At 46.6% G+C, this 23,492-nt stretch overlaps 2 protein-coding genes across 3 annotated transcripts in view; one reads left to right on the top strand and one right to left on the bottom strand.

Annotated features, from left to right (window-relative positions):
• Positions 1–10,623: 10,623 nt before the first annotated feature.
• LOC307022923 (uncharacterized protein) lies at positions 10,624–13,411 on the bottom strand. 2 transcript variants are annotated; one of them, XM_079655852.1, is made up of 3 exons: positions 11,280–13,411; positions 10,926–11,156; positions 10,624–10,702 (listed from the first exon to the last, which is right to left on the bottom strand). In XM_079655852.1, coding segments are annotated over exons 1-3 (2,283 nt in total). In that variant the 5' UTR covers positions 13,330–13,411; the 3' UTR covers positions 10,624–10,700. The 2 variants fall into 2 exon arrangements, with proteins under 2 accessions (XP_079511978.1, XP_079511977.1); XM_079655851.1 differs by lacking the exon at positions 10,624–10,702 and having other exon boundaries at positions 10,716–11,156.
• Positions 13,412–14,463: 1,052 nt separating this feature from the next.
• ints3 (integrator complex subunit 3) overlaps positions 14,464–23,492 on the top strand; it is a 32,592-nt gene continuing 23,563 nt past the window's right edge. Inside the window, exons 1-7 of the mRNA XM_079653435.1 lie at positions 14,464–14,706; positions 19,835–19,918; positions 20,500–20,583; positions 20,666–20,864; positions 21,741–21,807; positions 22,245–22,386; positions 22,489–22,618. Coding sequence (XP_079509561.1) covers positions 14,632–14,706; positions 19,835–19,918; positions 20,500–20,583; positions 20,666–20,864; positions 21,741–21,807; positions 22,245–22,386; positions 22,489–22,618 — 781 coding nt within the window. The 5' untranslated portion in view covers positions 14,464–14,631. The remainder of the gene's footprint in view (positions 14,707–19,834; positions 19,919–20,499; positions 20,584–20,665; positions 20,865–21,740; positions 21,808–22,244; positions 22,387–22,488; positions 22,619–23,492) is intronic.

The raw sequence follows: 23,492 nt of genomic DNA, 5'->3' as shown, positions 1-23,492 counted from the left end.
AAGCGGAAAATTATACCATTGAAGTCAATGGAGAGAGAAAAGTAATCTTTCGATCCCGTTTGAATTGTGCCACGAATGACACATATGATGTTTGTCAAATTAAAAGAACATTTTGCAAGTCAAAAAAATAAAAATGTGTCCTAAAACTGTGAAGTTACACATTTGAATCAGTGAACTACAGGTCTCTGGTCTCGCACAATATGCGTCACCATCACAAAGATGGCCGTCACGTTAGCAAATTTCACCTGTTTCTTTCAGAATGAGGCGGAAAAGTATAAAACGAGGTGAAAATCACTCCAAGTCTGGGCATGTTGAGAGCTGTACATACACGAAAGGGGAGTTAGTCGGTTCTGTAAGAGCCAGCATGCGGGACCGGCTTTACACGGTTTCAGTGAGTAATATGAGTGCAATGTTTAACGTTAATGTCAGCTAGCTAACATTAGCTAACAAGGTACACTAACGTGTTTTGTTTTAGCAACTAGTTTTATCCTTAAGAACTTCGTGGTCTCTGTGTATGCTGTGGATAACATTAGTGTTCACAAGAACAAGATACACTCCCGTGTTTTGTTTTAGTTGCTCTTCAGATTGAAGCGGCCAGTTTTATATCGACTATACAGTATGTGTGATCTCCTTTTTGGGCACTACCAGCAGCAGCTGGTCAGCAGACCTTAAGGCTCTGGCTGGGGTGTCGCGATGGAGGAGTTCAGCTATATAGGCCGGAGCCATCCCATTTAGAGCTTTGGAAACAAATAAAAGGATTTTAAAATAAATTCTGAACCAAATTGGAAGCCTGTGCAGTGAGGCCAGAATTGGGTGATGTGGTCACGCTTTTTGTGGCCAGTGAGAAGACGTGCAGCTGCGTTCTGCACTAGCTGCAGGCGTTTAGTTAAGGCCTGGTCCATACCCACATACAGAGCATTACAATAGTCCAGTCTCGAGGTAACAAAGGCATTAATAACCTTTTTTAGTGAGAATTGAATGTACAGTAAAAGGAGGATGGGACCCAGGATAGCGCCTTGGGGAACCCCATAGTCATACTTGCCAACCTTTAGACCTCAGAAATCGGGAGCATTTCAAAATTTTAAGTAGTGGCTTAACCACGGCATGTTGAGGGCAGCTGGGACACACCCTGAGCTAAGAGAGGTGTTTACAAGCAATAAAACACTTGCTCCAACTGATTCGAAAACATCTCTGAAAGGCGAGAGGGAATGCTGTCTGAGGTGCAGTTTGACGGCCGCAGGTGCTTGACCACATCCGAGAGAGAAGAGAGGGATACAGGCTCAAAGTGGTCGAGGACAGCAGGGCACAGGAAAGGAGCAGGATCTGGGGTAGCACTAGTGTGGGCTAGCCTAAGAGCAGATACTTTTTCAATAACAAATGTAAAAAAATTATCGCAGAGAGTAGTCGATGGCACAACTGGAGAAACATCACAGGGATTAATGATCGAGTTGAGGACATTCAAAAGAACCTGAGGTTTATGGCTGTTTTTGGAGATGAACAGAGAAATGTGCTCTGTTTTGGCTGCTTTGACTGCCGTCTGGTAGTCGGAAAGGAAAACACGAAGGATTTCTAAGGAGACATGGAGTTTATCCTTTTTCATTTTTTCTCTGCACGCCTGCACGCGCGTCTGAGAGCATGAGTACAGTCATTGAGCCACGGCTCTGAGAGAACTTTGGAGCGTCTAAGCGTAAAAGGAGCAACAGAATCCAGTATTAGGGTACATGTCGAGTCAAACATGGAGATAAGCTTATCAGCACTAAGAGCACAGTTCACCTCTAACTTACAGATCAGGGAAGCATTAAAAACATCAGAAAACTGTGAGGCAGTCAAGGGGTTAACCGAACGCAGACGACGCGCAGGGGCACGTGATTCGACTCCTGCGGAAGGGATCGAGGTTGTAAACAGAACCGGTAAATGGTCTGAGATACGCGTTGCTGCACAGATTTCATCCACAGAGACAGAGAGTCCTAACGGTATAAAACATGGTTTTGACTGGCACTAACGGTCGGGGAGTGAAGAGATCAGATCAGAATACCTGTGTTTTTGGAGGAGGACAAGTATTAATTAAAAGGTATGCATGCTATATTATATACAAAATACACAAGAAGAACCAATCCAGTAAAAAAAACATATAAGTCGTTTAAAGACAAGAGGCGCGTTCACACCGGAGTACTTTTCCCGTTTAGTTCCGTTAGTACCTCTTATTTTGCGTTCACACCAAAAAGAGTACTTAGTTCAGTGAACTTTTACCCCCAGTTTTAGTGCCTGCTAGAGAGGTGGTACTATCCTGGGGAGAAAAAATTACCAATTTCTATTGGCTGGGCGGATTGCAAACCACGCCCCGTAAAACTCTGAAAGGTTTTGTGAAGCCGCCATTGTATTTGCTGGCATTAGCATTATTAGCATTAGCCCAGCACACCAACGGAGAGAGACTAACTTACGGCAACAGAAAATAAAACATGGGAGCGGTGGAGATGAGGAGGTGTCGGCGTTCTGGCGATTTACTCGGAAGGCTTCAGTAGAAGCCAGTCCCTAACTCCGGGGACTTCCTGCCGGGGACTTTGGGTGGCAGTATACGCCGTGTAGTGGTTTGTGGCCTGCCAGTAAACCCAAAGCAGAAGAAGAAGAAGTGACGTCAGCGGCTCATTTGCGTAATCTTCCCTCAGGGACTTATTCCGGTGTGAACACGATCTGTACTTAGTGCCATGGGGGTACTAAGTGCCGGCACTAAGTATTGCAAAGTACTTGGTGTGAAAGTGGCTAAGGTGGAATCTGAATTCAAAGGCTGAACACCCGGAATCTGTGGGCGGGATTAAGAACAATGACAGACTACAAAGGAGCAGCCGCGGGAGTGTCTGCGTGCGCATCTCTCCAGATGAGCTGAACAGTTTTTTTGCTCGCTTCGAGAGCAGCCAGGCTGGGGGTGCAGAGAAGGATCAGGAGCCCTGCCCTTTTGTTTTAAACAGGGCAGATGTGTGCAAATCCTTTAAAAGGGTTAACCCACACAAGGCTCCTGGACCTGATGGCATCCCTGGCCGTGTTCTCTGGGTGTGTGCAGTTCAGCTGGCAGAGGTGTTCACAGACATCTTCAACAGGTCCCTGCTGCAGTCTGTAGTCCCCACATGTTTTAAACCATCATTCGTGTCCTCAAAGACCCCAGGCAGTGCGGGTGGGAAACATCACATCCTCCACCCTGATCCTCAACACCGGAGCCCCTCAAGGCTGCGTGCTCAGCCCTCTCCTCTACTCCCAGTTCACTCACGACTGCGTGGCCACACACAGCTCCAACACCATCGTGAAGTTTGCTGACGACACGACCGTCATCGGCCAGATCACCGACGGCGACGAGACGGCGAACAGAGAGGAGGTCGAAAACCTGACATCTTGGTGCCAGGATAACAACCTCCATCTCAAAGTCAGCAAAACCAAGGAGCTGCTTGTGGATTACAGGAAGCAGCAGAGAGAGGGACACGCCCCCATCGCCATCAATGGGACTACGGTGGGGAGAGTCAGCAGCTTCAGGGTCCTCTGTGTCCACATCACTGACGACCTGACATGGACTCACCACTGAGAACCTGACATGGAAACATCACTGAGGACCTGACATGGACTCATCACTGAGGACCTGACATGGACTCTTCACTGAGGACCTGACATGGACTCTTCACTGAGGACCTGACATGGACTCATCACTGAGGACCTGACATGGACTCATCACTGAGGACCTGACATGGACTCTTCACTGAGGACCTGACATGGACTCTTCACTGAGGACCTGACATGGACTCATCACTGAGGACCTGACATGGACTCATCACTGAGGACCTGACATGGACTCATCTCTGAGGACCTGACTCATCACTGAGGACCTGACATGGACTCATCACTAAGGACCTGACATGGACTCATCTCTGAGGACCTGACTCATCACTGAGGACCTGACATGGACTCTTCACTGAGGACCTGACATGGACTCTTCACTGAGGACCCGACATGGACTCATCACTGAGGACCTGACATGGACTCATCTCTGAGGACCTGACATGGACTCATCACTGAGGACCTGACGTGGACTCATCACTGAGGACCTGACATGGACTCATCTCTGAGGACCTGACATGGACTCATCACTGAGGACCTGACATGGACTCATCTCTGAGGACCTGACTCATCACAGAGGACCTGACATGGACTCATCAATGAGGACCTGACATGGACTCATCTCTGAGGACCTGACTCATCACAGAGGACCTGACATGGACTCATCAATGAGGACCTGACATGGACTCATCTGTGAGGACCTGACTCATCACAGAGGACCTGACATGGACTCATCACAGAGGACCTGACATGGACTCATCACTGAGGACCTGACATGGACTCATCACTGAGGACCTGACATGGACTCTTCACTGAGGACCTGACATGGACTCATCACTGAGGACCTGACATGGACTCATCACTGAGGACCTGACTCATCACAGAGGACCCGACATGGACTCATCACTGAGGACCTGACATGGACTCTTCACTGAGGACCTGACATGGACTCATCACTGAGGACCTGACATGGACTCATCACTGAGGACCTGACATGGACTCATCACTGAGGACCTGACATGGACTCATCACTGAGGACCTGACATGGACTCTTCACTGAGGACCTGACATGGACTCATCACTGAGGACCTGACATGGACTCATCGCTGAGGACCTGACATGGACTCATCACTGAGGACCTGACATGGACTCATCACTGAGGACCTGACATGGACTCATCACTGAGGACCTGACATAGACTCATCACTGAGGACCTGACATGGACTCTTCACTGAGGACCTGACATAGACTCTTCACTGAGGACCTGACATAGACTCATCACTGAGGACCTGACATGGACTCATCACACCACCACCATCACCAAAAAAGCTTGACAGTGGCTCTTCTTCTTCCGCAGGCTGAGGAGGTTCAACATGGACTCCAGGATACTCTGCAACTTCTACAGGTGCTCCATAGAGAGGGTCCTGACCTACAGGTGCTCCATAGAGAGCATCCTGACCTACAGGTGCTCCATAGAGAGCATCCTGACCTTCAGGTGCTCCATAGAGAGCATCCTGACCTACAGGTGCTCCATAGAGAGCATCCTGACCTTCTACAGGTGCTCCATAGAGAGCATCCTGACCTACAGGTGCTCCATAGAGAGGGTCCTGACCTACAGGTGCTCCATAGAGAGGGTCCTGACCTACAGGTGCTCCATAGAGAGGGTCCTGACCTACAGGTGCTCCATAGAGAGGGTCCTGACCTTCAGGTGCTCCATAGAGAGCATCCTGACCTACATGTGCTCCATAGAGAGGGTCCTGACCTACAGGTGCTCCATAGAGAGCATCCTGACCTACATGTGCTCCATAGAGAGGGTCCTGACCTACAGGTGCTCCATAAAGAGCATCCTGACCTACAGGTGCTCCATAGAGAGGGTCCTGACCTTCAGGTGCTCCTTAGAGAGGGTCCTGACCTTCAGGTGCTCCATAGAGAGGGTCCTGACCTTCAGGTGCTCCTTAGAGAGGGTCCTGACCTACAGGTGCTCCATAGAGAGGGTCCTGACCTACAGGTGCTCCATAGAGAGCATCCTGACCTACAGGTGCTCCATAGAGAGGGTCCTGACCTACAGGTGCTCCTTAGAGAGGGTCCTGACCTACAGGTGCTCCATAGAGAGGGTCCTGACCTACAGGTGCTCCATAGAGAGGGTCCTGACCTACAGGTGCTCCATAGAGAGGGTCCTGACCTTCTACAGGTGCTCCATAGAGAGGGTCCTGACCTTCAGGTGCTCCATAGAGAGGATCCTGACCTACAGGTGCTCCATAGAGAGGGTCCTGACCTACAGGTGCTCCATAGAGAGGGTCCTGACCTACAGGTGCTCCATAGAGAGGGTCCTGACCTACAGGTGCTCCATAGAGAGCATCCTGACCTACAGGTGCTCCATAGAGAGCATCCTGACCTACAGGTGCTCCATAGAGAGGGTCCTGACCTACAGGTGCTCCATAAAGAGGGTCCTGACCTACAGGTGCTCCATAGAGAGCATCCTGACCTTCAGGTGCTCCATAGAGAGCATCCTGACCTACAGGTGCTCCATAGAGAGCATCCTGACCTTCAGGTGCTCCATAGAGAGGATCCTGACCTACAGGTGCTCCATAGAGAGGGTCCTGACCTACAGGTGCTCCATAGAGAGGATCCTGACCTACAGGTGCTCCATAGAGAGGGTCCTGACCTACAGGTGCTCCATAGAGAGCATCCTGACCTACAGGTGCTCCATAGAGAGCATCCTGACCTTCTACAGGTGCTCCATAGAGAGCATCCAGACCTTCTACAGGTGCTCCATAGAGAGGATCCTGACCTACAGGTGCTCCATAGAGAGGGTCCTGACCTACAGGTGCTCCATAGAGAGCATCCTGACCTACAGGTGCTCCATAGAGAGGGTCCTGACCTACAGGTGCTCCATAGAGAGCATCCTGACCTACAGGTGCTCCATAGAGAGCATCCTGACCTTCTACAGGTGCTCCATAGAGAGGGTCCTGACCTACAGGTGCTCCATAGAGAGGGTTCTGACCTACAGGTGCTCCATAGAGAGGGTCCTGACCTTCTACAGGTGCTCCATAGAGAGCATCCTGACCTTCATGTGCTCCATAGAGAGGGTCCTGACCTACAGGTGCTCCATAGAGAGCATCCTGACCTTCAGGTGCTCCATAGAGAGGGTCCTGACCTTCAGGTGCTCCATAGAGAGGGTCCTGACCTTCAGGTGCTCCATAGAGAGGGTCCTGACCTTCTACAGGTGCTCCATAGAGAGGGTCCTGACCTTCTACAGGTGCTCCATAGAGAGCATCCTGACCTTCAGGTGCTCCATAGAGAACATCCTGACCTTCAGGTGCTCCATAGAGAGCATCCTGACCTACAGGTGCTCCATAGAGAGCATCCTGACCTACAGGTGCTCCATAGAGAGGATCCTGACCTTCAGGTGCTCCATAGAGAGGGTCCTGACCTACAGGTGCTCCATAGAGAGCATCCTGACCTTCAGGTGCTCCATAGAGAGCATCCTGACCTACAGATGCTCCATAGAGAGCATCCTGACCTTCTACAGGTGCTCCAGATCCTCTGTCAATCGTAAAGGGGCCTACACACCAAACTGACACCAAAGAACACGTCCCGCGGAACACGACTGTGTCTTGGCCAACAGTCGCACTGGAACACACCGCAAAGACTTCAGCCGACTTGGCGGCGGAAGGTGTCGGCTCGGCTGAAAAGACACGATGGGGCGGGACACACCAATCTGAGTAGGGAGACAGGACGCTCATCGACGGCCAGACATCTATCGATGGCCGAAATCGGCTTGTAGTGTAAGGACCTTAAGGCTTTACAGATGGTGATGAAAACTGCAGAGAACATCACCAGGACGGAGCTGCCATCCATGTGGGGCCTTTACTCCCAGCGGCTCAGGAAGAAAGCCTCAGGATTATAAAAGACCCCCATCACCCCAGCCACAAACTGTTCTGTCTGCTGCTGTCTGGCAGGCGTTACCGCAGCATCCGGACTAAAACCACTAGACTCAGAGACAGTTTCATCCCACAGGCAATAAGACACCTGAACTGTTGAAACAACATCCAAATATTCATCTGGCTGCTACTTCAAAATTATTTGTAAATGATTTATCTACTTACCTATATATCATATTTCAATAACTTGCATATAAACTCTTATTGCACTATCAGTGGCGGTTCTAGACCAATTTGACCGGGGGGGCCAGGCTGAGGACAGTTATTTTCTGAGGGGGCACAATAAATGCTGGACGACAAAGACAGTATGAAGTAATTGCGCATAACAAACAGTGGCGGCGCCAGAGATTTTCTTTTGGGGGTGCTGTTTGGTAGCTTGACGTTTCATAGAGGGTGCTCAAAAATGTTGTAGGGTTTCCCATTAATGTCCCGGACGTTGCAGTGCAACTTTCTACTGCAACACCACACAGACACACACACACACACACACACTCCCCACGCACACACACACACACACACACACACACACACACACACACACACACACACACACACACACACACACACACTCCCCACGCACACACAAACACACACACACACAGACCCACACACACACACACACACACACACACACACACTCCCCACGCACACACACACACACACACACACACACACACACACACACACACTCCCCACGCACACACAAACACACACACACACAGACCCACACACACACACACACACACACACACACACACACACACACACACACACACACACACACAGTGTACCCGCGACTGTTACAATGAAGGCTCGATAATCAGCGCACAGCATATAGGTGTAAGCAGGGGGAAAGTGCTATTCTTAGGTGTGTGGACCTAACACCCTGTAGGGGGGTCCTCACCTCCTCTCCTCTAGGGGGGTCCTTGCCTCCTATAGGGGGGTCCTCACCTCCTCTTATAGGGGGGTCCTCACCTCCTCTAATGGGGTCCTCACCTCCTCTTATAGGGGGTCCTCACCTCCTCTAGGGGGGACCTAACCTCCTCTAGGGGGGTCCGGGGCATGCAACCCCGGGAGGATTTTTTAAATATTGAAGTTAAAAGCATCAATCTGGTGCACTCTGAGAGCAACATGAGAGATCTATGGATACATATCTCAACACCAGATGAAACAGGAAACAGATTGACTTTTTCTTTGTGGATATTTTACAAATCACTCCCCTTTCAAACTGTATTCTTGTTTTACTGTCATATAGTATTTCATACCTGTTTTTCATTTATTCTCTTATTTTTTTATTCCTAAAATGATCATATAAACGTGTGCCTCAGAAATACTTGAGAGGATTCTCCTCCACCTTGTTGTTGAAAAAGCTCCTTATATCCGTTAGCGTAGCACCAGACCAGATGCTAACCACAACGATCTCCGGTACCGGTGCGCGCTCTCTCTCTCGCGCGTGCCACACACACAGAGCAGATCTTGAATGAAACACAGAGACCCAGAAGTAAGCTACTTGTACTGTAGCATATTACTTTAGAATCAATCATTTTTCAAATTATGAATTTCACACGTAAAAATAAAAAAAGACACATACATTTATTAGGGGGTGCTTAGGGGGTGCTATGGTCATCCTATGATAAGAAAACTATGCAATACAGTTATTTGTATTTGTTTCAATACACATATTTATTTCAGATACTTATAGTTACAGTTTTTACGCTATAATGGTTCCGACTAGAATTACAAATAGGTTTATTTCCGCCTATTCCGTCAGCCAAGAAATCGTTGAATCATAAACTTTTATTTAATTATTTTTTCAATTTCAGGGGGGCCACAGGGGGTTCAAAGTCAGTGTTTGGGCGGCACTGGCCCCCCCTGCCCCCCCCCCCTAGAACCGCACCTGTGCACTATTTGCCTATTTAACTTTTTTAAAACTATTTTCCTTTTGTATTACTATTTAGTATTTACTTGCACTATATTTTCTGTTTATCTGTGTTTTTGTGTTGCTCTGTTGGAGGAGCCTGTGGCCTCAGATTTCCACTACTGTAGCTCTGTTCGTATGACACAATTAAAACCTTGAACCTTGAACCATATGAATTAAAATATAAAAAATGTTTATGTAATGTACACAAAGTTATATAGTCCATGGGCCAGACCAGATTTTGGTACCACTCAGAGTGGCAAAGTCTAGTAACATTTTTTGAAAAGGTACATGTCCATAGATGATATTTTGGTATGATAACCCATCCTAAGTGGTAGCTTTTTGACAGTTATCAGCTCATAAAGTTATCAACCCCCTGCAAAAAATAGGCCTCTAAACGCCGGGGGCATATTTTGTTTTGTGCTCATTTTCAGAACTTTACTCATATGTTATGAGGGCATGTTTGGTAGCATTTTAAAGTGTACAATCCTAGCTTTCATTTAGACCTAGTTTTGGGCCTATCTAAAAAATATAAAGGTCACATGGTCAAAGGTCAAACTGTCTCAACAACATTTTTTCCACTATTTTCGCCTAAACTGTAGTCTTTTTTATAGCACTGTGAAATGTAGGAACAGCACTGACACAAATAACAAAAACTGAAATACTCACAGGACTGTAACAATTCAGGAAATGTATAATCTTCCCATAATATCCTGCTATGAGGGAGGATATGGGTCTTTAAGTGGAACATGGGCCCAGGCGAGAATTGACAATAACTGCTAATTATTTGGTATTTGTCACAGAGTTTTTATTTAGATTTGCCCTAATCATCACATCCATCATCATCATAGTCCACAGTGAAGACACAACTTCTTCATCCTCCTCCACCCTCTGATTTGTGCATTTTTGAAAACATTGAACATCTGAAGTCAGCGTTAAGAGCGTTAAGGTGGGGTGGGGGTGGTGGGGCATGGTGGGGCGTCAGGTTTTAAATTCTCTTTAAATACTTTTCAAAAAACTTTACAAACATATGGGTTTTTGTTATAATGTTAATAGAAATGTAAGAAGAATCCCTCAGAGTGTAAACACTGAAACATGAACTATACTGTGTGTGTATCAGACAGCCAAGTGCAGGGGAGTTCCTGTGGTGTGTGTGGGCGGAGGGGCAGTGTTCGGAGGAGGAGGACAGGGAGTGGGAGGTGGCCTCCTTCTGCAGCTCCGCTCTTAGGATCAGCAGCTCCTTCAGTGTCTGATGCACCAGCACCTGGAGCACATGGGGCACAGGAATAAAAACTACAGGAACATTTGCACAATAACTTTTTTCTGTATCCTATATAGATCGATCTTTATCTTTATTCTATTTTATTTTATCTTATTTTATTTAAATCTTTAATTTATCGCTACCTTTTACTATTTTTTGTATCTTACCTGGGGTCTCATGTGGGGGTTGCCCTAATCATCACATCCATCATCATCATCATCATCATCATAGTCCACAGTGAAGGCAACTTCTTCATCCTCCTCCACCCTCTGATTTGTGCATTTTTGAAGTTTGCACATTTCTGTGCACTTGAAGTTGTTGGCGAGGCAGGAGCAGCCTGGAAGCCTACAGGTCTTTACACACTTGCAGGCCATGAGCTCCAAGACAGCCTTTGGAGCTGGGAGCCCTCGCATCCAGTCCAACACCAGCATACCTACAGTAAAAGAAGAAGTGTAAGATCCAAGTCACACACTTTCCATGTCTCATCTACTTCACTAAAGAACTGAAATGTACAGAAATTACCTATACTGTTGCAGTGAATTTACTAAAAGCATACCTTTGACGTCTGTTTTCCATCCATAACCTTTTGGCTCTGGTATGCCTGGTTGTCCTTCCAGACATTGCCTCCATACTGCTGCCTGGTAATTTGCGCGCTGTGTATGCAGCTGTAAGCAGTCCCTGCAAGGCGGAAGAAGGCTTGACTCCATTTCACCCCTTTTGGTGCAGAACATCAGGTACCGAAGGTCGTTCACATCACATATGTCGGATGATGGTGCATACATCTGACACACAAAGGATTCCATGGCTCTGTGTAAGTGCTCTGATACATCCCATGATGTTCCCAGGGATTTGAAGCCCTCTTGATATGTCCTGTTTCCTTTAACAAGTTTGAAAGCACAGAGTTTCCCTCTTCCTGCAAAAGCACTCACACTATCACAACCTGTAAAGGCATGGAGACCTACAAGAGCATCACAGAGATCATCTCCATGGAGTTCAGCAAGGGTGCTAATGTTGATGTATCTTGTTCTATTCTGACTCCCACATTTCAGGTACATGGTGCAGTTTATCTTCTTACAGTTCCCTAAGCAAAGGACCATGACATCTGTGTCCTCACTCACAATCACTGTAGTTTTATAGCCATTCTGGCTGGCATGAGCAGCATGTAGGAGCATGCGGGTGTCTGCCTCCTCATGGGAACACTTTAACTCCATCACAACTTTCACATCTTTGTTCTTAAGACAATAGCATGTCTCTCCACATGTTACAAAAAGCTGCTTTTCTTGAAGCTTCACCTGGTTTTCTGGCAGCTTCCACTGGTCCACAATGAACTTGATCAAGGCAGTTTTGCTCTCTGGATTGCTTAAGAGTTTTCTCCACTGCACAACATTGTGTCCCGGGGCAATGTTCTTCCATTGAGTGCTACTTGTTGCACCTCGATTGTCTCTCTCAGCATTCTTGATGGATGTTTTCCTGTACACATCAAACACCACATCTATTCGTGTACTCTTTCCTCCTTCATGCAAAGCAAAGTTCAGCACAGAACCAGCAATCTCTCCAAAAGTCTTGCCATCACCTTTCAGTTTCTGAACAAGGCTCATTCCATCAATGATGCATGCAGAGAGATTTCCAATATCTTCAACTGCTGATGCTGATTTCTCTAACTCTCTAGCAAGAGCGGCCTTATTGGTCTTTCGCAGCGAACCGTCTGGATTTGAAAGTGACCAAGGCAGTGGACCAAGTGGATGAGCCAGGACATCTTTAATGTGAAGACTTCTACTTTGTGAAACAATTATCATATGCCCAAAGAGATTTCTGTCTGCTTTCAATATCAACTCCTTGTTTTGTTTTTGATTTCCTCTGTCTCTTTTTGTGAGGCTTGAGAATGTCTTCAGATTCTGTTTTTTCATTCTGTCGTGGAATTTGGTTTCTGGTGATTCTTTTTCCAAACGCTCACTTCTGAACTTCTGATATGCTTCCTCTCCAGTCTGGTGAGCTTGCAGCAGATCACTGGCTATGTCTGGTGACACAGCGATTCCTGTGGAAAGACTGATGATGTCAGACTGATCTGGACTGAGAGGGTTTACCCAGCTATTTTTCATAAGCTCTACAAAGGCATTCACATCAGCCCTGTCCTTCTCTATTCTGGTCTTCTGTAGATCGTGATGACTGAAACTGCCTGTAGTTTTGGTGCCTGTCATGTTCCTGAGTTGCCTTAGGTACTGACTTCTGTTTTCTGAAGTGAGATAGTATCTGGTGACTGCTCCTGCTTTTAGGCTGAAACCCTTGGTTCCTCCAGCAGTCTGGGTGTCCTTGTTTATGGTCTCCTCAATTGTCTGGTCAACTGGAATCTTTCCAAAGGGATTGTTCCCACTGAGCTGGACAGACAAACCACCCTTTGCAATGTGTGCATGAACAGCAGGATTATCAGTCTCCAGGCGAGACATTTGTGCATAGTAGTATGTCAGATATCTGGCATAGTTGATCCTATCATATGCAAAGCACCATGGAATGATGGCTCTTATTGCTGTAAGATGCATCATCCAATTTCCCTCTCGTGATGCTCGAATTAGACAAAGCAGAATCTCAACCATGTCCACATAGGACATCCAGAAGGCAGACAGGGGACCATTGTCTTTTCTGAGGAAGCTGAGGTACTCATTAAATTGTGTCAGAATACGCTGACATGAATCCTGCTTGATGAATCCTGTATGTACTTTGGACTGCTGCTGCTGATATTAGGGCAAAGATGTAAAGAAAACTAAATAAAATCTCTCATGGCCTGCAAGTGTGTGAAGACCTGTAGACTACCAGATTTCTCCTGCCTCACCAACAATCTTGACTGCACGAAAATGTGCAAACTGCAAACATGCACAAATCAGAGGGTTGAGGAGGATGAAGAAGTTGTCTTAACTCTGGACAACAACGATGATGATGATGATGATGATGATGATGATGATGATGATGATGATGATGATGATGATGATGATGATGATGATGATGATGATTAGGGCAAAGATATATAGAAATCTAAATAAAAACTCTGTGACAAATACCAAATAATTAGCAGTTATTGTCAATTCTCGCCTGGGCCCATGTTCCACTTAAAGACCCATATCCTCCCTCATAGCAGGATATTATGGGAAGATTAAACATTTCCTGAATTGTTACAGTCCTGTGAGTATTTCAGTTTTTGTTATTTGTGTCAGTGCTGTTCCTACATTTCACAGTGCTATAAAAAAGACTACAGTTTAGGCGAAAATAGTGGAAAAAATTTTGTTGAGACAGTTTGACCTTTGACCATGTGACCTTTATATTTTTTAGATAGGCCCAAAACTAGGTCTAAATGAAAGCTAGGATTGTACACTTTAAAATGCTACCAAACATGCCCTCATAACATATGAGTAAAGTTCTGAAAATGAGCACAAAACAAAATATGCCCCCGGCGTTTAGAGGCCTATTTTTTGCAGGGGGTTGATAACTTTATGAGCTGATAACTGTCAAAAAGCTACCACTTAGGATGGGTTATCATACCAAAATATCATCTATGGACATGTACCTTTTCAAAAAATGTTACTAGACTTTGCCACTCTGAGTGGTACCAAAAAGTCCAATTTTGGCCTCTGGCCCATGGACTATACATGGTGTTCCGTGAGGAGGCCGCCGATTGGCTCAGGATCTCCTGGCCTGTAATTGGTCCCTTTGTACGTCACTCAGCGTTCTGAGCGCTTTGATTGGTCAGCAGGCCCTCCATGTCCGTTATGTTTCCGTCAGAGACACAGAGCGGGACTCAGAGAGAGCAGAGTCCCCAATAAGTTTTTTTTTTAAACCGAGACACCGGAGCCTCTTCGGGATCTGACCCGAGAGAAGGGCTGTTTCCCGGACCAGAGAGAGACTTTAACCCGGGACACATGGAGGCTAAAGAGGGGAAGAAGGGCCGCCTGCTGCTGGGCTCGCAGCTGGACGCTAAAGACGAGCTGGAGGAGGTGAGATAAGGCCGTGAAAGAGAGAGAGAACCCGGGTCAGATAGCCCGGGTCAGGGCCCTGAGAGAGAGATAACCCGGGTCAGGTAGCCCGGGTCAGGTTCTGCTGCTCCTTTCTAACACGGGCTGAGGGCACAAAGACAGGGAAGCTAGGTAGCATGGATAGCATAATTAGCTTAGCAGAGCCGTGTGTTCACCGGGTTGCGGGTTCGATTCCCTGCTGGTGTTAGAAGGGGAGGGGGGTGACACCTAAAGGGCGGACACCTGAAGGGGGGGGGGGGGTCTCTGTGTGCCCCCCCCCCCCCCTCAGAGACATAACATCTCTCAGCTGACCCACAGTTAGCCTAGCATGATGCTAACCACACGTAAACATGGATGGGACCAGAAAGCGCAACATGCGCATGCGCAGTGTTTCACATGTCAGAGGGAGAGAGGAGACATTTAGTGATTTATCAACATTGAGACATCCATGATGTAAACACTGAGACACACAGGATGCAAACAATGAGACAGACAGGATGTAAACAATGAGACAGACAGGATGTAAACAATGAGACAGACAGGATGTAAACATTGAGAAAGGATGTAAACACTGAGACACACAGGATGTAAACACTGAGACAGACAGGATGTAAACAATGAGACAGACAGTATTGCTTCCTGTATTATTACCTGTTATCCTCTAACACAGTCGTGTTCTGACTGTGTTGTGACTGTGACTGTGTTGTGACTGTGTTGTGACTGTGACTGTGTTTTGACTGTGTTGTGACTGTGACTGTGACTGTGACTGTGTTCTGACTGTGTTGTGACTGTGACTGTGACTGTGACTGTGTTGTGACTGTGTTGTGACTGTGTCTGTGACTGTGACTGTGACTGTGTTGTGACTGTGTTGTGACTGTGACTCTGTTGTGACTGTGACTGTGTTGTGACTCTGTTGTGACTGTGACTGTGTTGTGACTGTGTTGTGACTGTGACTCTGTTGTGACTGTGACTGTGTTGTGACTGTGTTGTGACTGTGACTGTGTTGTGACTGTGACTGTGACTGTGTTGTGACTGTGTTGTGACTGTGACTCTGTTGTGACTGTGACTGTGTTGTGACTGTGTTGTGACTGTGACTGTGTTGTGAATGTGTTGTGACTGTGTTGTGACTGTGTTGTGACTGTGACTGTGTTCTGACTGTGACTGTGTTCTGACTGTGACTGTGTTGTGAATGTGTTGTGACTGTGTTCTGACTGTGACTGTGTTGTGACTGTGTTGTGACTGTGACTGTGTTGTGACTGTGTTGTGACTGTGACTGTGTTGTGAATGTGTTGTGACTGTGACTGTGTTCTGACTGTGACTGTGTTGTGACTGTGTTGTGACTGTGACTGTGACTGTGTTCTGACTGTGACTGTGTTCTGACTGTGACTGTGTTGTGACTGTGTTGTGACTGTGGCTGTGTTCTGACTGTGACTGTGTTGTGACTGTGACTGTGTTGTGACTGTGACTGTGTTGTGACTGTGACTGTGTTGTGACTGTGACTGTGTTGTGACTGTGACTGTGTTGTGACTGTGACTGTGTTCTGACTGTGACTGTGTTGTGACTGTGTTGTGACTGTGACTGTGTTGTGACTGTGTTGTGACTGTGACTGTAACTGTGACTGTGTTGTGACTGTGACTGTGTTGTGACTGTGACTGTGTTGTGACTGTGACTGTGTTGTGACTGTGTTGTGACTGTGTTGTGACTGTGTTGTGACTGTGACTGTGACTGTGTTGTGACTGTGTTGTGACTGTGACTGTGACTGTGACTGTGTTCTGACTGTGACTGTGTTGTGACTGTGTTGTGACTGTGACTGTGACTGTGTTGTGACTGTGTTGTGACTGTGTTCTGACTGTGACTGTGACTGTGTTGTGACTGTGACTGTGTTGTGACTGTGACTGTGTTGTGACTGTGTTGTGTTGTGACTGTGTTGTGACTGTGTTGTGACTGTGACTGTGTTGTGACTGTGACTGTGTTGTGACGGTGACTGTGTTCTGACTGTGTTCTGATTGTGTTGTGACTGTGACTGTGTTGTGACTGTGTTGTGACTGTGACTGTGTTGTGACTGTGTTGTGACTGTGACTGTGTTGTGACTGTGTTGTGTTGTGACTGTGTTGTGACTGTGTTGTGACTGTGACTGTGTTGTGACTGTGACTGTGTTCTGACTGTGTTCTGATTGTGTTGTGACTGTGACTGTGTTGTGACTGTGTTGTGACTGTGACTGTGTTGTGACTGTGTTGTGACTGTGTTGTGACTGTGTTGTGACTGTGACTGTGACTGTGTTGTGACTGTGACTGTGTTCTGACTGTGACTGTGTTGTGACTGTGTTGTGACTGTGTTGTGACTGTGACTGTGTTGTGAATGTGTTGTGACTGTGACTGTGTTGTGACTGTGACTGTGTTGTGACTGTGTTCTGACTGTGTTGTGACTGTGACTGTGTTGTGACTGTGACTGTGTTGTGACTGTGTTGTGACTGTGACTGTGTTCTGACTGTGTTGTGACTGTGACTGTGTTGTGACTGTGACTGTGTTGTGACTGTGTTGTGACTGTGACTGTGTTCTGACTGTGTTGTGACTGTGACTGTGTTGTGACTGTGACTGTGTTGTGACTGTGACTGTGTTGTGACTGTGTTGTGACTGTGACTGTGTTGTGACTGTGTTCTGACTGTGTTGTGACTGTGACTGTGTTGTGACTGTGACTGTGTTGTGACTGTGTTGTGACTGTGACTGTGTTGTGACTGTGTTGTGACTGTGACTGTGTTGTGACTGTGTTCTGACTGTGTTGTGACTGTGACTGTGTTGTGACTGTGACTGTGTTCTGACTGTGTTCTGACTGTGACTGTGTTGTGACTGTGTTGTGACTGTGTTGTGACTGTGACTGTGTTGTGACGGTGACTGTGTTGTGACTGTGACTGTGTTGTGACTGTGTTGTGACTGTGTTGTGACTGTGACTGTGTTGTGACTGTGACTGTGTTGTGACTGTGACTGTGTTGTGACTGTGACTGTGTTGTGACTGTGTTGTGACTGTGACTGTGTTGTGACTGTGTTGTGACTGTGTTGTGACTGTGACTGTGTTGTGACTGTGACTGTGTTGTGACTGTGACTGTGTTGTGACTGTGACTGTGTTGTGACTGTGACTGTGTTGTGACTGTGTTGTGACTGTGACTGTGTTGTGACTGTGTTGTGACTGTGTTCTGACTGTGTTCTGACTGTGACTGTGTTGTGACTGTGTTGTGACTGTGTTGTGACTGTGACTGTGTTGTGACTGTGACTGTGTTGTGACTGTGACTGTGTTGTGACTGTGACTGTGTTGTGACTGTGTTGTGACTGTGACTGTGTTGTGACGGTGACTGTGTTGTGACTGTGACTGTGTTGTGACTGTGACTGTGTTGTGACTGTGTTGTGACTGTGTTGTGACTGTGACTGTGTTGTGACTGTGTTGTGACTGTGACTGTGACTGTGTTGTGACTGTGTTGTGACTGTGTTCTGACTGTGACTGTGTTCTGACTGTGTTGTGACTGTGACTGTGTTGTGACTGTGTTGTTACTGTGACTGTGTTGTGACTGTGTTGTGACTGTGACTGTGTTGTGACTGTGTTGTGACTGTGACTGTGTTGTGACTGTGTTGTGACTGTGACTGTGCTGTGACTGTGACTGTGTTGTGACTGTGTTCTGACTGTGACTGTGTTCTGACTGTGTTGTGACTGTGACTGTGTTCTGACTGTGTTGTGACTGTGACTGTGTTGTGACTGTGACTGTGTTCTGACTGTGACTGTGTTGTGACTGTGTTGTGACTGTGACTGTGTTGTGACTGTGACTGTGTTCTGACTGTGACTGTGCTGTGACTGTGTTGTGACTGTGACTGTGTTCTGACTGTGACTGTGACTGTGTTGTGACTGTGTTCTGACTGTGTTGTGACTGTGACTGTGTTGTGACTGTGACTGTGTTCTGACTGTGACTGTGTTGTGACTGTGTTCTGACTGTGTTGTGACTGTGACTGTGTTGTGACTGTGACTGTGTTCTGACTGTGTTGTGACTGTGTTGTGACTGTGTTCTGACTGTGACTGTGTTGTGACTGTGTTGTGACTGTGTTGTGACTGTGACTGTGTTGTGACGGTGACTGTGTTGTGACTGTGACTGTGTTGTGACTGTGACTGTGTTGTGACTGTGTTGTGACTGTGACTGTGTTGTGACTGTGACTGTGTTGTGACTGTGACTGTGTTGTGACTGTGTTGTGACTGTGACTGTGTTGTGACTGTGACTGTGTTGTGACTGTGACTGTGTTGTGACTGTGACTGTGTTGTGACTGTGTTGTGACTGTGACTGTGTTGTGACTGTGTTGTGACTGTGACTGCGTTGTGACTGTGTTGTGACTGTGTTCTGACTGTGACTGTGTTCTGACTGTGTTGTGACTGTGACTGTGTTGTGACTGTGTTGTTACTGTGACTGTGTTGTGACTGTGTTGTGACTGTGACTGTGTTGTGACTGTGTTGTGACTGTGACTGTGTTGTGACTGTGTTGTGACTGTGACTGTGCTGTGACTGTGACTGTGTTGTGACTGTGTTCTGACTGTGACTGTGTTCTGACTGTGTTGTGACTGTGACTGTGTTCTGACTGTGTTGTGACTGTGTTGTGACTGTGACTGTGTTGTGACTGTGACTGTGTTCTGACTGTGACTGTGTTGTGACTGTGACTGTGCTGTGACTGTGTTGTGACTGTGACTGTGTTCTGACTGTGACTGTGACTGTGTTGTGACTGTGTTCTGACTGTTTTGTGACTGTGACTGTGTTGTGACTGTGACTGTGTTCTGACTGTGACTGTGTTGTGACTGTGTTCTGACTGTGTTGTGACTGTGACTGTGTTGTGACTGTGACTGTGTTCTGACTGTGTTGTGACTGTGTTGTGACTGTGTTCTGACTGTGACTGTGTTGTGACTGTGACTGTGACTGTGTTGTGACTGTGTTCTGACTGTGACTGTGTTGTGACTGTGTTGTGACTGTGACTGTGTTGTGACTGTGACTGTGTTGTGACTGTGACTGTGGTCTGACTGTAACTGTGTTGTGACTGTGTTCTGACTGTGTTCATGACAGTTGATTCTTGTTGATGTGTGTGCAGAGGCTGGAGCGATGTGTCGGGATCGTACAGGCGCTCACCAATGGGCTCTCAGAGAGAGAGGCCAACGACGCACTCACCGCCAACGTAAGATACACACAGTACAATCACTACTGTAAACACTACAACAAGAACTAAACACTACATCAAGAACTAAACACTACAACAAGAACTAAACACTACAACAAGAACTAAACACTACAACAAGAACTAAACACTACAACAAGAACTAAACACTACAACAAGAACTAAACACTACATCAAGAACTAAACACTACAACAAGAACTAAACACTACAACAAGAACTAAACACTACAACAAGAACTAAACACTACAACAAGAACTAAACACTACATCAAGAACTAAACACTACAACAAGAACTAAACACTACATCAAGAACTAAACACTACAACAAGAACTAAACACTACAACAAGAACTAAACACTACAACAAGAACTAAACACTACAACAAGAACTAAACACTACAACAAGAACTAAACACTACAACAAGAACTAAACACTACATCAAGAACTAAACACTACAACAAGAACTAAACACTACAACAAGAACTACACCAACTACCCTAACCGTCAGTAGATAGAAACAGGATGTGCTCATGATGCTGCTTCCTGTTTATGTTGATGTTAAAGTGTTTGGGTCCTGCAGGTTTGTAAAGGCCAGCAGCAGCATGAAGAGGTCTGTCTGGGTCTCTTCTCTCTGCTGCTCACAGAACCAGCCCAAGCCCAGAGGGTAAGACACCCCCACACACACCCCTATTATTAATGTGTAACATCACTGCGACATCCCCATGACATCACTGTGTGTGTGACAGTGCTACAGAGACCTGACGCTGCTCAGCAGAGACGGGATGAGCATCATCCTGCTGAAGATCAACCAGATCCTGATGGAGAAGTTCCTGAAGCTGCAGGACACCCCCCGAACCCAGCTGGTGTGGCTGGTGAAGGAGCTGGTGAAGAGTGGAGTAGTTGGAGCAGACGGAGTTTTGATGACTCTGCTCAAACAGATCGCAGGTCAGACATACATAAATACATATGTAAGGGATAATGTGCTGAGACGCGGTCATTATGGGGAAAAGAACACCGACAGGCTGATCAGGAGCCCGACGCCAAGCGGAGGGATCTAGATCGGCATGAAGGTGTTCTTCATAATGACCAAGTCACTGCACATTATCCCGCTTATTACATGGCCACATTCTCAGCAAAGTAACGACATGACTCCCAATATTAATTTAAATGCTTTTATGGATTTAGAAAAGGATTTTATTGATTTAAAAAATAGTTTTATGTATTGATTTAAATTGACATGCATCCGCTAAGAAAAATAGTCCGTTGTTACTGTTTGAACTAACGTAGCAACGGCAGGAACTGCTTCCATAGCGTTTTTGAGGAGCTTTTTGATTACAGATTTGAAAACACCGCTCCTTGCTTTAAAAGTAGCAGACTTTATGATGTGAAACCTTGGAAAGTATCTAGATATCCCTGCCATAATGCCAAAGTAACTGCACACTGAATATGTGTCGCCGTTTGATGTCTATGTCTGGACCGCTGCGTAAAAAGGAGGATTTCTGCCCGTTACTTCTCCGCGGTTTTCTTGTCGCTCTTGTCTTGTCAGTTAGAAAAGCAAACTGCATGCAGTTTGCTTTTCGGCCAAACTTTATACAGTTAAATCGAACGGACTTCTTTCTGCAGATGTGAGCGTCCTTAACAACGGTCAATAAGTGCTTGACAGCGGTCTGTCTGTTCGGTATTAACAACGTGTCACGTGTTCTGAATTGACCAATCAGAATCAAGTATTCAACTAAGCCATGTAATAAATATAAATAAACGTCATGATGTGAAACACCTCTGCATGGGCTGTCCCAGAGTAACACTTTCATTTGTTTCCAGGTGGAGATATTTCCTCCAAAAACCTCTGGCTGTCGGAGAACGTCCTGGAGATCCTGCTGGACCAAAAGTATGTTTCATAGCTTAAAACTGTACTGCTGAGTGTTTACTGTGATACAGCTGACAGTTTACTGTGATACGACTGACAGTTTACTGTGATACGGCTGATAGTTGACTGTGATACGGCTGAGTGTTTACTGTGATACGGCCCACAGTTGACTGCGATACGGCTGAGTGTTTACTGCGATACGGACGAATGTTGACTGTGATACGGCTGACAGTTTAATGTGATACAGCCGAGTGTTGACTGCAATACGGCTGATAGTTGACTGTGATACGGCCCACAGTTGACTGTGATACGGCTGACAGTTTAATGTGATACAGCCGAGTGTTGACTGCAATACGGCTGATAGTTGACTGTGATACGGCCCACAGTTGACTGGGATACGGCTGACAGTTTAATGTGATACAACCAAGTGTTGACCGTAAGTGTTTTCCTCTCTGCAGGGAGTTTGTTCTGAAGAACGGGATGCTGATAGCCATGTCGGTCTACACTTATCTCCGCCTCATCGTGGACCACGGAGCACCAAACCTGCTGATCCTGCGTCAGAAGGAGGTTGACTACTGCATCAGCATGCTGAGAGACAAGGTGAGAAGGGGAGAGAGGGAGGGAGGGAGCGAGAGGGAGGGAGGGAGGGAGGGAGGAGATGTGAGTGTTGATCCGCTGGTGTAACCCTGCCTCTCTCTGTAGTTTGCAGAGTGTCAGATCATTGGCAGGGATCTGGTGCGTTTGCTGCAGAACGTTGCCCGGATCCCAGAGGTGGAGCTGGTGTGGAAGGACCTGCTGCACAACCCTCAAGTCCTGAGTCCTCAGTTCACCGGTAAACTACACCTCCTACAATCCTCTGTTCACTGTAAACTACACCTCCCACAATCCTCTGTTCACTGTAAACTACACCTCCTACAATCCTCTGTTCACTGTAAACTACACCTCCTACAATCCTCTGTTCACTGTAAACTACACCTCCTACAATCCTCTGTTCACTGTAAACTACACCTCCCACAATCCTCTGTTCACTGTAACCTACACCCCCCACAATCCTCTGTTCACTGTAAACTACACCTCCCACAATCCTCTGTTCACTGTAAACTACACCTCCCACAATCCTCTGTTCACTGTAAACTACACCTCCCACAATCCTCTGTTCACTGTAAACTACACCTCCCACAATCCTCTGTTCACTGTAAACTACACATCCCACAATCCTCTGTTCACTGTAAACTACACCTCCCACAATCCTCTGTTCACTGTAAACTACACCTCCCACAATCCTCTGTTCACTGTAAACTACACCCCCCACAATCCTCTGTTCACTGTAAACTACACCCCCCACAATCCTCTGTTCACTGTAAACTACACCCCCCACAATCCTCTGTTCACTGTAAACTACACCTCCCACAATCCTCTGTTCACTGTAAACTACACCTCCCACAATCCTCTGTTCACTGTAAACTACACCTCCCACAATCCTCTGTTCACTGTAAACTACACCTCCCACAATCCTCTGTTCACTGTAAACTACACCTCCCACAATCCTCTGTTCACTGTAAACTACACCTCCCACAATCCTCTGTTCACTGTAAACTACACCTCCCACAATCCTCTGTTCACTGTAAACTACACCCCCCACAGTCCTCTGTTCACTGTAAACTACACCTCCCACAATCCTCTGTTCACTGTAAACTACACCTCCC

The sequence above is a fragment of the Notothenia rossii genome, assembly GCF_949606895.1.
Source record: "Notothenia rossii genome assembly, chromosome: 10".
Classification (NCBI taxonomy): domain Eukaryota; kingdom Metazoa; phylum Chordata; class Actinopteri; order Perciformes; family Nototheniidae; genus Notothenia; species Notothenia rossii.
Note: the sequence above shows the minus strand (reverse complement) of the source record. Positions and strands in the feature narration are given on the sequence as shown.

Bases quoted from the DNA above. Each gene is read 5' to 3' on its own strand.
- LOC307022923 (XM_079655851.1), bottom strand. From the start codon at position 13,329: ATGTCCTATGTGGACATGGTTGAGATTCTGCTTTGTCTAATTCGAGCA. The intron at 11,157-11,279 runs GTATGCTTTTAG...CTTTTACTGTAG, and splicing joins ATGGAAAACAGACGTCAAAG to GTATGCTGGTGTTGGACTGG.